General features: G+C 45.4%; 1 protein-coding gene across 2 annotated transcripts in view; it reads right to left on the bottom strand.

Moving 5' to 3' along the window:
- adgrl1a (adhesion G protein-coupled receptor L1a) overlaps nt 1-14,694 on the bottom strand; it is a 94,503-nt gene that overhangs the window by 32,543 nt on the left and 47,266 nt on the right. The window contains exons 3-5 of one of the 2 annotated variants that reach the window (XM_010773641.1): nt 11,516-11,729; nt 10,353-10,462; nt 2,369-2,383 (exon numbers count right to left, since the gene is read on the bottom strand). In XM_010773641.1, the coding sequence (XP_010771943.1) occupies nt 2,369-2,383; nt 10,353-10,462; nt 11,516-11,729 (339 nt within the window). The remainder of the gene's footprint in view (nt 1-2,368; nt 2,384-10,352; nt 10,463-11,515; nt 11,730-14,694) is intronic. The other variant, XM_010773642.1, reaches the window with a different exon arrangement.

Below are 14,694 nucleotides of genomic sequence, written 5' to 3'. Positions count from 1 at the left end.
GTGGTTTCTCACTCATTCCCTCGAACTTTTATGAATCACAGGTTGGGAGCTGTTTGTGTGAGCGATGGCTTCGTCCTTGTAGAGTCTGCCTCCCGTCCATCTACCCACGCTTTATAGAAATACCAGGATAGGATTGTTCGCAGGGGTTGCACTGCATCCTTCCCTTGCCTCTTCTCATTGAGAAGCAAACATTCTTAATGTGTGAAATATATGGAGGACACTAGTGTGATCCTGTCAGCAGTGATAAAAGGAATACTGTAAAGATGTGGAATGTACTCTGCTAGACTGTCAGCAAAGGGGGAAAAAGGGACAGAGGGAGTGATGGGAAGAAGGAGACGCCAACATAGTCTTAAAATAGCCTAACGGTATGTTGGTTGACTGAGTGATGGACATTCATTGAACAGGATCTTCCACATGTGACACCACTGAGCGGTGCACATCAGCTGATCAATCAGTAAGGAATATTTTGATTGAAAACGCTCAAGTCGCACAAGTGAGTTCAGCAGCAGTGGAGTAATGGATTAAGGTAGGAAAGGGCAGGAATGCAGACAGAGGAAAGGGGTATTCATCTTAGTGTTAGTGGGAGGAAGAGTAGTAAAAAAATAACCAGTTGGGTGAGATGGTAGCAGGTGGAGGAGGAGGAGGAGGAGGCGGAGGAGGAGGAGGAGGATGGTTTTGTAGCTTGCTATTCAACGGCAAGCAAGAGACTTAGCTACGGTAAAATGTCTGCTTGCGGTGGGAGAAATATGTGAGACAATGATCCATGTTAATGAAAAGCCATGGACATGACGACGGACAAAGGGTCCATAAACCAGTTAATGGCAAACTCCATAGTAGTTAATTCCTCCAACATATGGATCCAGCCATGGAGCCAGACGGGGAAATGGCTGAGGCCGAGACAGATGTAAGGGGGTTCAGAGAGAGTAAGGGAGGGTGAGGGGGGGGGGCCCGAGAGAGGGAGTTAAGGCTCATTGGGACTCTGGCACTGATGGCCACTAGTCTCACCCTGACCTTGGGTATGGGTAAGGTCTGTCTCTCCTCTTCAAGAAGTGATTGAGGTGCCTGGCCATGCTGATTGTGGCTCTTTAGGAGTGCTTGTGACAAGGCCCTGCTGTATCAGAGAGGCCATTACAAGACGCTGAAGTACTCCCTACAGGGGATACACCTCCCTTCCCCATTCCCTCCCATTTCCCCCCCCCCCTCCGGAGCCTCACTGAACACATAAGGAACCAGGATTGACTGATGTGGATAGGTATGGGGAGAGGGGGCACAAGTTCACAGTGCATGTGCAATAAAGAGAACAGAGACTTGGCAGTGACAAACTGTAGAAAGAGAGGCAGAGAGGAAGAGGAGAGGAGGAGGAAGAGGAGTGTAAGAGATGCTCAAAAGAGCCTGCAGCTGCTTGTGATAACCAGATGTGATCTGAGAGATAAACCAATCAGAAGGAGGACCAGAGAAAGAGAGGATGAGAAACACAACAGAGGAGTTGTTGGAAGAATGAGTCATTTCAAAGAGACAGAATGAGGGAAAGACACTGAAGTACCTGGAAATGGGATAATGTAAAAATAATACTGAGAGCATCTTTGGTGATTTACTGTGTTATAACACAAAGTTTGCTTCAAGATTACAGCAACAACAAACTTCAAATCTGTCCTGAGAAAAACAAAAAAAGAGAGCATATAGTATGGAGAAAAGGAGCAGCTGAATAAAGTAATAAGAGAGAGGAATTTTTTTTTTTTAACTGGAGCGACAAATAAATCGCAATAGCCAATTGAGCTGGAATATATTTGAGAAATGTAATGACAAATGTGAATTGTCAGGTGTATGTGATGCAACAGTGTGACATACTTTTTGAAGGGGATGCAAAATGAGGAGATTTGCCATTCATGAGGTGATATGAATATATGTTTTCTGTAAGTCAAAGCTACTTTGCACAAGAAAGGAATGAAGTTAGTTCTCGTTTATCTCTCTTAGATACTACTGGACTGTGCGTGTGTGTGTGTGTGTGTGTGTGTGTGTGTGTGTGTGTGTGTGTGTGTGTGTGTGTGTGTGTGTGTGTGTGTGTGTGTGTGTGTGTGTGTGTGTGTGAGTGCGTGCGTGCAGGTCAGGCTGGTGTCATCAGAACCAAGGAGGAAATCTAAAAGGATTTTAGAATTTTGGTTATAGTTCAAAGAGAGATAGAAAGAAAAGGGCAGAGGAGGCGATTAGAGATTGAGAAAGAAAAAGGGAGGGAGATCAACATCAAACATGACCACTACTACACAAGGTGCTGGGTTAGGAGGGTATATGGGGGGAGGAAGGGACACAAGGGAGGAGGAGAAGGGAGGAAGGGGCGAGCTGTGGTTGTTATGTTCATTGTGGTTTTTACCTTTTTGATCCACTTCTATTCAAGCATCGGAAAAAGGAGAAAGAAAGAGAAAAGAGAAAGACAGTACGGAAGAGAGAGAGAGAGAGAGAGAGAGAGAGAGAGAGAGAGAGAGAGAGAGAGAGAGAGGGAGAGTGAAGAGAACGAAAGAAAAACAGGTGCAGGAAAAAAGAGAAAATTGAGATTAAATAAAAAGCTGTCCTTTCTCTCTCTCTCTCTTTTCTTAAAGCAAGTTATCTGTCTGTGTTATGGTTGGCTACTCAGAGAAAGGATGGCTCAAATGGAAAATGAGGAGGGGAAAATGGCCTGACTTGGGTTTAAATCCATTTCCATTTCATTTCGGCTTTATCAATAATCCCCCAACAACACAATCCTCCCCCAACCACGTACTCTCGACCCCACCTCAACCCCTCTTATTGCCACATTCCTCCTTCTTTCCCTCACGCCCAAACATGCGGCTCCGGGGAACCTGTTGGGGAGAAACTGAGGGAGAGCCTCTTTGTGCTGTAGTCCTCTTCAGCTGTGGGAGTAAACAAAGATTGAGAAAGCGATGAGGGGATGGCAGATGGAAAGGTGGAGACGAGGATGACTCTATCTGTAGTTAGTTGTCTACGGGAGCGATTGTTGATATTGTCTCTCTCATAGTACAGTCTGTGTTGACATTAGGAGTGGCCCCTTGATCTAAAGAAAGCGGTGCTTTTGGCTTTGCTCAATTTACAGAGTCAGGATGCTCGCTATAGAAGCCAGCGTAAACACTCAACCCATCGACCGTCCAATCAATGGGGAGCTGCTGGCTTGCCTGGCCGAGCCTGGCTCATCAAAGAAAAAGAGAACAAACAACAGGGGAAAGGGAGGGCTTGACAGAGTGGAACGCCTCAGAAACACAGAAAGAAACCAAGAGACATGGTTTGGGGGGGGGGGAGGGGAGGGGAGAAAAAAATAAACGGGTAAAGACAAAAGAGAGATGAGAGAAATGTCTGCAGTGGGCTCATCACACACAAATCAATAGGTTGGTGTGTTGTTGAGTCACACCAAGGCCTCAGCTGACTCCAGCAGGTAAGCTCCCTCCACATCCATGAAGCTGTTTTGCACCTGCTCGTGTCGCCATGACTGGGGAGGTCTGTGAGCAGCTGGAGACCCCAGGAGAAGATAGCAAGGATCTCAGCTCCGCCTTCGTCATTACAGCGCTGCCACACGCCTTGCTGAGGCAGAAGCGCATCGCCATGTCTCTCGGGGACCTCACACGTCAAATGGCACATGGCTGGTGGATCCCTGCTGCGGGCGAGATTGTCATGTGTGTGTCACGCAAGTCTGATGTCCCCGGGGAGCCCGGTGAAATTGTCACGACAGCTTACGGTGTTACCCATTAATAAAGAAAAAAAGGGGAGAGGGAGGGAGAGAGAGAGGGAGGGAGAGAGAGATGTAAGGAGGAAGAGCGAGCAAAATAAAAAGGGGGGAGTTAGCGGCAGTAGCTTGATCTGTGCGGGGGGTGGCCTTGCATCTTGGCAGCGATACAGCACAGGCAGCATCAGGATCAGCAGCAACACTGATCATTTATCATCTAATGCCAAGATCAAAATGGACAAACAACCTCTATGAAGACCGGGGGAATGATAGCCTAGAGTAGTAAACATGGCAAAGCTATGACTGCGAGTCCTGTGAAGCTGGGGCAGGGGCCAAGAAAGCATTACATCCCCGCCACCAACTGCGTGTGCAATCATTAACTCCAAGGTTAGGGTAGGGGGAGACGGACCAGGGAGCATCAGACCTTTCATCGGAACTGAAACAACTACGGGGGGCAGGGGTGCATGACGATACCAAAATTCAGCAGAGCTCGAACATATGGACTTATTTTGACATTTACTGTCAGCAGAGCTTGCCCGCTTCACGTGAGTGTATCCTCTAAAGATGTTATTTGAAATGTAATAAATTGACTTTTGTGTATTCATTCCTAAAAAGGAGGAAAATTATGGGTGTGATGCACAGCAGTGACATGTAGAGAGATAGAGAGAAAAAAAAGAAAACGTCTTCAATGCTGCGGAGAGGGAGAAGAACAATAGGGTCGGTTGAAGACGGTTGACTTCCTTTCTTCTGCTCTTGGTTGTCCTGAAAAATAGACACCAATTACAGACACACACAGATCATCTAAAAACACACGCGCATAAACACAGAGAAAAGAGACACAAATTCAAAGATTGTCGTCACAGTGAGCAGGAGGTTAGTTTAAGGCCACCTTGGCTGTTTGTCTGATTCATTCAGCATTTCTGTTTCACGGCCCTTTTGAGAAATAAGCCGCTGCCCTCCCTCCCCTTAATCACTCTGCTCAGCGCTCTCTACAACCCTATCAATTACTCCCACACTAATGAGTACAGCTAGTCAAACACACACATGTGCACACACACACACACACACACACACACACACACACACACACACACACACACACACACACACACACACACACACACCACACACACACACACACACACACACTAGACTGCAGGACTACCGTGCCTTCCTTTCTCTTTTAAGCAGCCTAGATGTGTGTGTGTCCCTCTGTATCCTTCCTTCCCTCTTGTTCCGTCTCTCAATTTACATTTTTCACGGTAAAAAGTCATCCCTTTCCAAGGCCTGAGCAAATTCGGCTGCTTCTCATTCACCAAACATTTATGAGCCCCGCGTCTAATGGTGCCCCTAAACATATTAATATAATTTCATTTTCAGCTACATCAAAGTCTTTCCTTTTCTTCCCCTTGAAAACTTGACATATTACAATGCCATTATTCCTTCTACTGACAAACTCTCGCAACAAGTCAACTATCATTTCCAGCGGCTTAGTGTCCAAGACGCCAAGAAAGGCAATGCTGAATACAATTATGGGGAGGAATACATTTGATAAAGTAAAACAGTGGCGGGGCCACAAGATATGAATGTAAAAGTGGAGAATTTGATGTTACCTAAGAAGCTCTGCAGAATCTCTTCTGTACAGCCCGAGTAGGCCATTTTAACCCTTTAACTAGCAGCACCACTATTTGGTTGAGCACATTTTGTGTCTTGATATTTTGTTGAAAAATAAATAAAAAGGTTTAACTCCATCTGATTCAGCCAGCTCTACCATTTGGTTGACATGATATGCACAAAACAACCTCTAGATGTCACTGTGGTTCAAACAGAATGCCCTTTAGCTAGCTTCCCCTGAGAAAGTTGGCTTGCTAAAAATCACTGCCGAAGAAATCACTCTTTTTGGTCAACTTTTTTTGTACCACTTTATTAATCATTAAGAACCATTTATAAACCAGTTCTAAAATAGTTTTCATACATCAACACAGGCTCACTATTTGGCAAGATGACTAAGCCTTATATTGGCACTAGCTTACTTTGTCTTCTTCATCAGCCAGCTTGGTGTCTGTTGTTCACTGAGTTGATTCTCCCCCTTCCATCTTGATGTTTCTTGGCATCTCTTTATGACCATTTATTTACGAGTTACTAACATTTATAGTTGCCAAAAGAGAGCCTTATTGTAAAGTGTAAAACACATTCCCATTTATTAATGAGTTACTACCATTTCTAATAAGGCTTAGCAGTACAGATAAATGTCGGCTCACTATTTGGCAAGCAACCGGTCACAGTTGCCCTGTTTATCTCATGTCTTATAAAGCTTATTAATGATTTATAAAGTGTTCACAACCTAATTAATGAATAAATTACAAACTATTCGTAAACCCTTTATACTGTAAGGGTAGTCTTATTGTAAAGTGGTACTAACTTTGGTAAGGTAACCATATCATTGTTGACATATTTTAGTGTCAGAGCACTGACTGAACATAATTAGATAACTTGATGCACAAAAAAAGTTTTAACAAGGGTGTAATTATTTTTTTGAAAATATGCTCAACCAACCGGTCGATTTGGCCTTTTATGGTAAACTAGCAATATGACTTTTTCAGAGTTTCAGAGATGTTTTCCAATAAAATATGGTAAATAAACAGCTAGATTCATGGTAATATTACTAAATCTAGTACTGCCTTATGAGTCTCAGAGTGAAAGAGTGATAATAATTTATATAGCAGCTTTCATGCATGGCATTCAGCCCAAAGTTGCACACAGATGAGCAAGTTAGGCCAACACAGGATATAGACATTTGCTGTTAGGCCAGTGGTTTCTTGCAAGGCCAATTCAGCATATACAGTAAGACGAGCAAGTCTTTTTTTTATTATGAAAAACACTTAACTTACTTTTTTCCATTTTCTTTTTTTTACAATTATTATTTATTATCTTTTATGAATATATCTGGTTGTATATATTGCTCATTTTCAATAAAATATTTTTTTTTATTTGAGTTTGTGTTTTATTTGAGTTTGATGCATACAAATACTGTACTGTATATGATGATTGTTGAAAATGCACTTTTACCATAAAAGGCCAGCTCGACGATTTGGTAGAGGCTCATAAAAACAAAACTGTGTGGTCAGTCAAAAAAATAAAAATAGTTTGTGGTTATTTGTGGCCCATTTGATAAAAAAAATGCAAACAAATAATTTTTCCATAGGGTTTTTCTTGGTCTGGTAGTTAAAGGGTAGGCAGTTCTTCTGCTTACAGCACTGTGCATATCAACAAGATAAATCACAGCTGATGAAGTAGCAGAGCACAACACCAGGTCTAATGGCTCTGGCATGGCCAGCATGGATGGCCCGAATGAAGAGCATTAGGAGTCAATAATGATGTACTACTGTGTCCTGGGGAAGGAGGGGGGGGCAGGTAGAGTTCTCTCACAGGGCAGATTTACTCTGACTCAGTGTACATCTGGGCTAAAACTGCAGTGTAGGGTTTCCACTGCAGTAAATACATGCTGCAGCTGTGTGCATGGATTTGTTATGCCTTAATGGAACCCAGCCGTCTACAGCAGGCTGTGACAGTGCAAAATGAGGGTTCTGTTGAGCTGTTTTGTCTTGCTCTGTTATGGCTGGCAAAAACAATGCTACGTGGCAGGGAGGCCTCGCAGGGCTTTTTGGCTCGATGAGATATGATTTGACTTGTTGGCGGATTTGTATTTCTTTTTTAAAGTGATCCCACGCGCAGCAACAAACACACACGTTCCGGACCCCTGCTTGAGCTCAGCTGACAAAAGCCTGTGTGTGTCACTTTTGCTCTGGCTGTCACCTCGCTGTCTCAGGTGACTGGAAACATGATGCCTGTGTAACATGCACATAGAGGCCCCTGTCAGACGCTAGCCATCAATGTGGCTACACACAATCTCAACTGCTTTGACACACAACCTTAACATATCATCTCTCTGTTGTTAACCTTTTTGTAGGGACAGGCGATGAAAAACATGAGTCAGCCTTGGGTGATGCCCAGCATTCCCAGCCAGACGTGAACGATGGGGCATTACCAGAGCGATTAGAAGCAGCAAATTCAATTAATCTTGACAAATCTCTGCTGAGGCAGGACTGAAGAGAGCGGCGCGCCCCCTCTCCTGGTAATTAAAATTGGCCTAGTTGAGTGACGTGTGGTGCGATGGTGACTAGGTTTTGGGATGAACAGTTTCAGCTTTCAGTCTGAATGTGTCAGGTCGTATTTACTTCAGATCAGAACAAAAACAAAGACGGCCCGCAGTATAAGTTGTCTGCATACGCTCATGTGTAGCAGCGTGGACGTGTTCTCTAGCCGAGAAGAGTGGCAGAGGACAGCGATAATTAGCTCTTCTTTGTCACCTCAGACAGGCAGGACTTTTCATCAGAGAGGGATCAACTTCCAATTTTCTAAGCCGTGACGTACTTTACACACAATCAACAAACTTTTTTCCAAACACAGGGAGGAAAAATGCAAGTCAGCAGCTATTTAATCATCCCTTTGATTGCTTTGCAGAGAGAAAGTAAGCTCCCTTGTGCAGTCAGAGGAAACCAAGGTTAGAATACATGAGGAAGGCAGGTACAACTTAGAAATGCTACCTCGACCCTCTATGAACCATAATACGGGACCAGGCTACAGCATAGAACTTCTAGAGAATAACTAACAAAGTCACGCACCTTGAGAGGGGCCGTCTGACAGCAGCTAACATCAAATGACAGACGGACTGTGCAGAAGGTAGAGGAGACTCGAGAAAAAGACGTGTTGCCACTTTTAAGGCATTGAAGAAAAAAGACACCATAGAGAAACTCTAAACTTCTGCTTATCTGTGACTGTGGCTGCAAACTGACTCAACAAAGTCTCTCAAAAGCTAATCCAAGGGCAAAAATCACAGAGCAGAGGTAGGGCGAAAAACTGAAAAAGGTGCATGGAAGTCCCTGAGTTTCTCCGAACCTCTCCATCTGGGCTGGAGAGTTGGATACTTGAATATGTGTCCAACCTGTAAAAGAAAAAAACGACAGAGACAGCAGCAGAGACTGAAGAGAGTGGTAAGATACTGAGGCAGAGTGATGGACAGAGAGTACAAATAGAAGAATAAGAGAAATGCTGCGGTGGAAGAAGATTAAAGACATCCGACTATAGATGAGATGTGAAAGAGAGCAGAGTACAGAAAGAGAGACATGAATAAAGGTGACGCTGACTTTGAGAGATAATAAGCAAGAGGAAGACGAGAGAAGAGATGAGAAGGAAGAAGAAGAGAGCATAGGAGGTTAGAATCTTGGCGCTGACTTAGATCCATGGCTCGCCTCAACAGAGCCTGAGGAAAAAGCAGAGAAAAACACCCAGTTTCTCCCACCCCCCCCTCATGCAATCAGCCCCAGAGGATCTATGTATCCCACCCCCCATTATCACCTCTTCCTGGACCCCAATTCTGCTTGTGTCTGGTAGAGGTGAGCGCCACTGCCCCTCCCCTCCAGACAAGAGTTCCTGCACAGTGAGGGGATCAATGCTGAGAGTAATAATTCATGAGAGGGAGGAGGGGAGGCTGAGCGGAGATTTTCACATGTATAAGGATCGACACAACAAGATATAATCCTTTCTGTGTCTGCTCCTCTGGCTGTGTGAGTGACTGTGCTCAGGTCCGCGTGTGCATGCTTGCTCAGGGGGAGAAAGAACGAGAGCAACTGTGTGTCCCCCTTTTGCTAGTATGAGGTACACTTGAGTGTGTATGCAGACGTGTGTGTGTAGCTCACACCTGCCATGGAGCTCTGAGCAGTGCCGTGAGGAAGTCAGCCGTTACCATGGGGACATTGAAATGTGTGCCGCTCCAGGTCATGTGGTCTAAAATAAGCCTTTTGCTGTTTGTGTTAACATTCCTATGTTCAGGTGCAACACACACACACACACACACACACACACACACACACACACACACACACACACACACACACACACACACACACACACACACACACACACACACACACACACACTGCGCCCCCTGCCTGCTTGTCTCACTGCACCCAATTTTAATTTGTATTGGAAATCAGAGGGACAGCCAAGGTGTTTGTCACCTGATAAAGGCAGCGGCATGCCCCTGGGTCAATCAGTGTCTGAGTGCAGGGGCGGTGTGTGTTACACTGCTGTGATCGCCAATAAGGGCTGACCCAATGTTTGCAGTGGGTGTGTGTGAAGTGCTTATCGGACCCTGTGCTTCCTTCCCCCATGTGAAAATCCCTCTCAGCCACTGTTGCGTTGTTCTGTCGATGAAGAAAAAGGGTTTAGAGGCCTGTGTGTGTTTGTGTGTGTGTGGATGCATGTGTGTGTTGGTGCATTGTAAGTGTATGAGACAGAAAGAAAAGAGAGAGAGAGAGAGAGAGAGAGAGAGAGAGAGAGAGAGAGAGAAAGCAGGTGAGGATGACTGTGTGTGTGTGGTTTTGTTTGTGTTGAAAAAAGCCATAGGGAGCAGGTGAGCACGTGTCAGAGTGAGAATGTCATTTTTGTCGAGGGCTTTTGGGGGTTGATAAGGGAGTAGGAGGTTCAGGGGGGGGGGGGTAAAGAGAGGGAAGGGAGGGGACGATGAATGGGGTGAGGGAGTTGGGAAGGTGGGAGGGAGTGAAAGGATCTCAGTACTCACTGTAGGGGACACACTCGTACTGGATCTCCAGGTACTTGTAGGTCCCTGGACAGGGGTCTGGGAACACGTCGGACCCCGCTACAACCACACACTGGGTGCGGTTATTACACCTGCGAGACAGGCGGGGGGGAGTGAGAAAAAGAGAGAAAATAGAGGAAGTAAGTGATAGAAAAATGACGAGTGCGAGTAAGAAAGACAAAGAGACATCTTCAGGCTCTGAAAGATGGAAGGAACGGTTGGGAAGGGAGTAATTTCACACTAGACTAGATCATGTGACAGCTGCACCCGAGGGGAGGTGGGAAACAGAGAGGCAGGAAGAGATGGGAGAACGGAGTGGGGTGAAGGGTAGAGAGAAGGAAGGAGGGAGGGAGGGGGAGAGGCAGAGAGAGGGCGAGTGACGTAAGAGGCTACTCTCTTGGGGGATTGTGAGTGGGAGCAATTAGAGGTGAGAGAACAGGGGAGGACGAGAGGGGCTAAGGCAAATACTCTACACTATACACACAAGGAAAACATTCATTTCGCACATTATACCTCAATCTAAACCGCTCGCTGCATGCCGTCTCACGTCTGCACACCAGGAAACACACACACCAAAGATATATGTCCACACACACATGCACTCACTCATTCTCAACACATCATCTCTATCCAGCTCTTAGCATTTCTCCACTGTGCTGTTTCTCACTCCTTAACTCACTCATCCTATCCGTTCTAGCAGTGTCTCTTTCCTTTACCCCCTCAATTCTCTCCCTCACCCCCTGCCATTTCCCTCCCTCCTTAGCTCTCTCCCAAAGCTAGCACCCTGTGCCTCCATTACGTGCGTGATGGATAGCTGGGAGAGGGCTTCTATTGATCTGAGCTCGGAGGAAGCAGGCGCTCAGCGCAAACACAGAGCAGCTGTAGGAAGCCCTACAAAACACTCAAAAACCCCAAACCTCCGCATTCACATACTCGCACTCACGTACACGAAATGAACACACACATATACACCACCATATACATGCACAGACACAGTGGTGTTCCACACAGAACTTCAGTATTTCACCAAGGTATCAACACCACAGGAGGAAAAGCAGGACATTCTGTTGTGAGAAAGGATCTTGTTTACCTGGCCAACAACAGGCTCTGGCTCACACTGAAAATCCCAACAGATCAATAGTTACCTTTGTGACATTATCTTGAAGGCGTCGGGCAGGTAGCACTGCACATTCTCCATCTGAAAGGGGTCTGCGTCACAGATCTTGTCATCAGTGCGGCCGTAGTTGGCCGTTTCGATCATGATGACATCGCTTCCAGGGCAGCGCAGCTCGATCGGGTAGCCTTCACACGCCAGCTCTCGACGCATCAAGCCGAAGGGCATCATTGACCGGCTCAGGGCTGGAATGGAAAGAGGGAGAGAGGCAAAGTTATTGATAATTCAATGAACCGTAATACTTTTAGGAGGCACTTTATTATTCGACCACATTGTAAATATGATGTGTAGTGACAAACGCAGGCGGAATGAAAGTGGTTCCTATTGTCCTTATGTAAAGCTCAAATAAACTATTAATGACTCGCCTTCACAGATCAGTAATGTTTCAGATCCGTTGATGCCTGGCAGTGCAGTTTTCACTTTGGAACATCACAGATCAAAATTATTGGCATGATGAATTGCAGCCATTACCAGTTTCTTCAATAAGATATTGCGGCACTTGTGAAGTAAACTGTGAGAGTTTCAAATGTTAACAAACTCCTACACACAGCCAGGCATCAGCTTCTCATACTCATCCCCTCACCAGAGAAGAACTGAGTGTCCTTCCAAGCATCCTTTAGTGTTTTCCACCCCAACGAGGTGTCAGAGCAGCACCTTAAGATTCTCTCTGAATAACAGAGGAAGTCGTGGTAGAACGAGCAAAGAAAAGAGAACTAGTGGCTTTGTACACCTTCACCCCTGGTGTGTACACCATTTGCACACCCACTGCTGTTAATAAGCCGTCTGAGAGGAAAGTCAATGCACTGCCGGGGCCAGAAGCGGGGCTCTGTGTGGGGAAGGGTCAGCAGGGACAGCGTGGTACTCGGGGTTAATCGCTGAGCCAGGCTGAGAGGCATGGAAGAGGGCTGCGAAGAGGCGCTGAGAGAGACACTTGTTGTCTTTCAAGCTCTCTCCATAACTGCATACCTATCCAACTTCTCCTCTATATTCAGTCTCACGCAAAAAATAAAATCAATACAAAATGGCAGCAGACTTTCTCTACAGCACAGGTGGAAGCAGGGACAAAGGAACAGAATTTAGGTGGAGACAGAGTGAGTGATCTGGCAGTGAGGGTGTCCGTGGTGTTGAAGGACAGCCAGTGTGTGTCCGTGCTGAGACTTATGCCAGTGGCTGCTGTCCATGGTCCTGAACTACAAAACTTATTCTGGGAAAATAACAAGTGTTGGAGCTTGGTAGGTGTGGAGCTGTCTGCTGTCCTGTAGAAGGGTGGGGTTTTGACTGAGCTCTCCTCTTCATTGTCAGTGTAGAGGCCATGACATGTATTAGGCTGGTGGGCATTCTGTCAAATCTAAACAGAGTAGTTCACTTAATCACACTGTAATTTAGCAGGTCTTTATAAACTGAGGCTTTCTCGCACAGTGCCAGACGGGCTCAGCAGCAGACTAAGGGCACTGATTCAGCCCCTCTCTCCCACCTCTGTTAGTGCTGAAACCCACAGAGCGGGGCTGTTTTCCCTCCCTGACACTGAGCTAGCACTGCTTAGGTTTCAGCCGCTGTCCATTCAGGAGGAGTGCCCATCTGAGTCAATGTCAATGTCAGTCATCCCCGACATGCTCTGCAGTGGTGCGCTACATGATTCACTGCAATCAGACTTGCTCATATTTCCAAATGCCACCAATTTATGCAGCAGGGACTTGAGTTCAGTTGTGTAACTAACGCCATTAAGGCTGAATGACTAGTACAGACAGACTTCAAATCTTTTATGCCTTGCCAACATGCAGTGTCAGTGCCAAATCACAAAGGCCTTGATGCAAAAGCGCATACTAATTAAAGCACTTGGAGATGCAAACAGCAGGCGAGGCCGGACAAGTTACTCCACACACAAATACAAAAACCCACAAGAGCAAATTAGCTGATACACGGACATGCTGGGCAGGCGAGTGTGTGCGTTCATACTTGCGTTGCATACATACACGCATACACTCGCAGTGTCTTGTAGTCACAGTGGCAGTGCATAGTGTCAGTGTGTGGCCTTGTTCTTTTAACTACCCTGTGGTGTAAGTACACAGCAGCGTACAGCTGGCCAGCTATTAGAGCCACACAGTGAGCCAAGAGGAGTGTAAAACTGAAGGGGGCCACCAGGAGTGATCAAGCTCAGTCCACTTAGCCCCCATCAGAGGGGGCAGACCACAAGTTAAACATACTTTACATACCAAACATACCTTGTATAATAACTAATCCCAAATATTCATGGCCTTGTAATGCTGTTCCCCCTGCACGCTAATGGAAATAGCTACAGTGGAAGGGTTCATCTCTTTGAAAACAGCCAAAGGGGGCAGTTAAATTAATGTATGAGCTGTTAGTTTCATTAGGAGTCTGTTTCAACGGCAAAAATTATTTCTGCATTGTTTTTGAGCGATAATTTGCTGTTTCATTTGTGGTGGTTATGCTGATCGGCTTGTCTTTGTACAGATAATTTCTGCTTGTTACCATGACTGTCATGTCTGGTATTTAGCAAGGAGATCACTGACTAGATGTTGACACGCCAAGAGTTTATTTAGTCAAGCTGAACTTGATCTTATAAAGACAGATATGTTTTGGAGTAAAGGCTCAAAGTAAATATAATTAGTGTTTTGAATCAAAATGATGCAATTTCACAAGTCAAATTTAGAGAGATTGTGATGTATGAACCTTAATCCATTATGTTTTTCAGGTTATTGTTATTCTGGCCCACTGTTAGAGTTTAGCCATAATTGAACACAGCCATTATTGAGCCAGTACACTTCAATAGTGACAGCGACCATGATAACTAGCCTATTTCTGGCAGCACTGCAACTCCCAACTTTCATCGTATTTCACCCCAACATATTTCAATGTTTGACAAGTTCCAGGTTTAAGGTAAATACAGCAGTTTATATACCGATAAATGGCAAGATTTTTGAATGATGCATTCACAAACAAGTGTGGAACTTAATTTCAGGGCGTGTGTGTGTGTGTGTGTGTGTGTGTGTGTGTGTGTGTGTGTGTGTGTGTGTGTGTGTGTGTGTGTGTGTGTGTGTGTGTGTGTGTGTGTGTGTGTGTGTGTGTGTGTGTGTGTGTGTGTGTGTGTCTACTACTATATAGTAGTATGTAGTATAGTAGTAGTTAGTT

The sequence above is a fragment of the Notothenia coriiceps genome, unplaced genomic scaffold, assembly GCF_000735185.1.
Source record: "Notothenia coriiceps isolate Sejong01 unplaced genomic scaffold, NC01 NC01_scaffold00012796, whole genome shotgun sequence".
Classification (NCBI taxonomy): Eukaryota; Metazoa; Chordata; class Actinopteri; order Perciformes; family Nototheniidae; genus Notothenia; species Notothenia coriiceps.
Note: the sequence above shows the minus strand (reverse complement) of the source record. Positions and strands in the feature narration are given on the sequence as shown.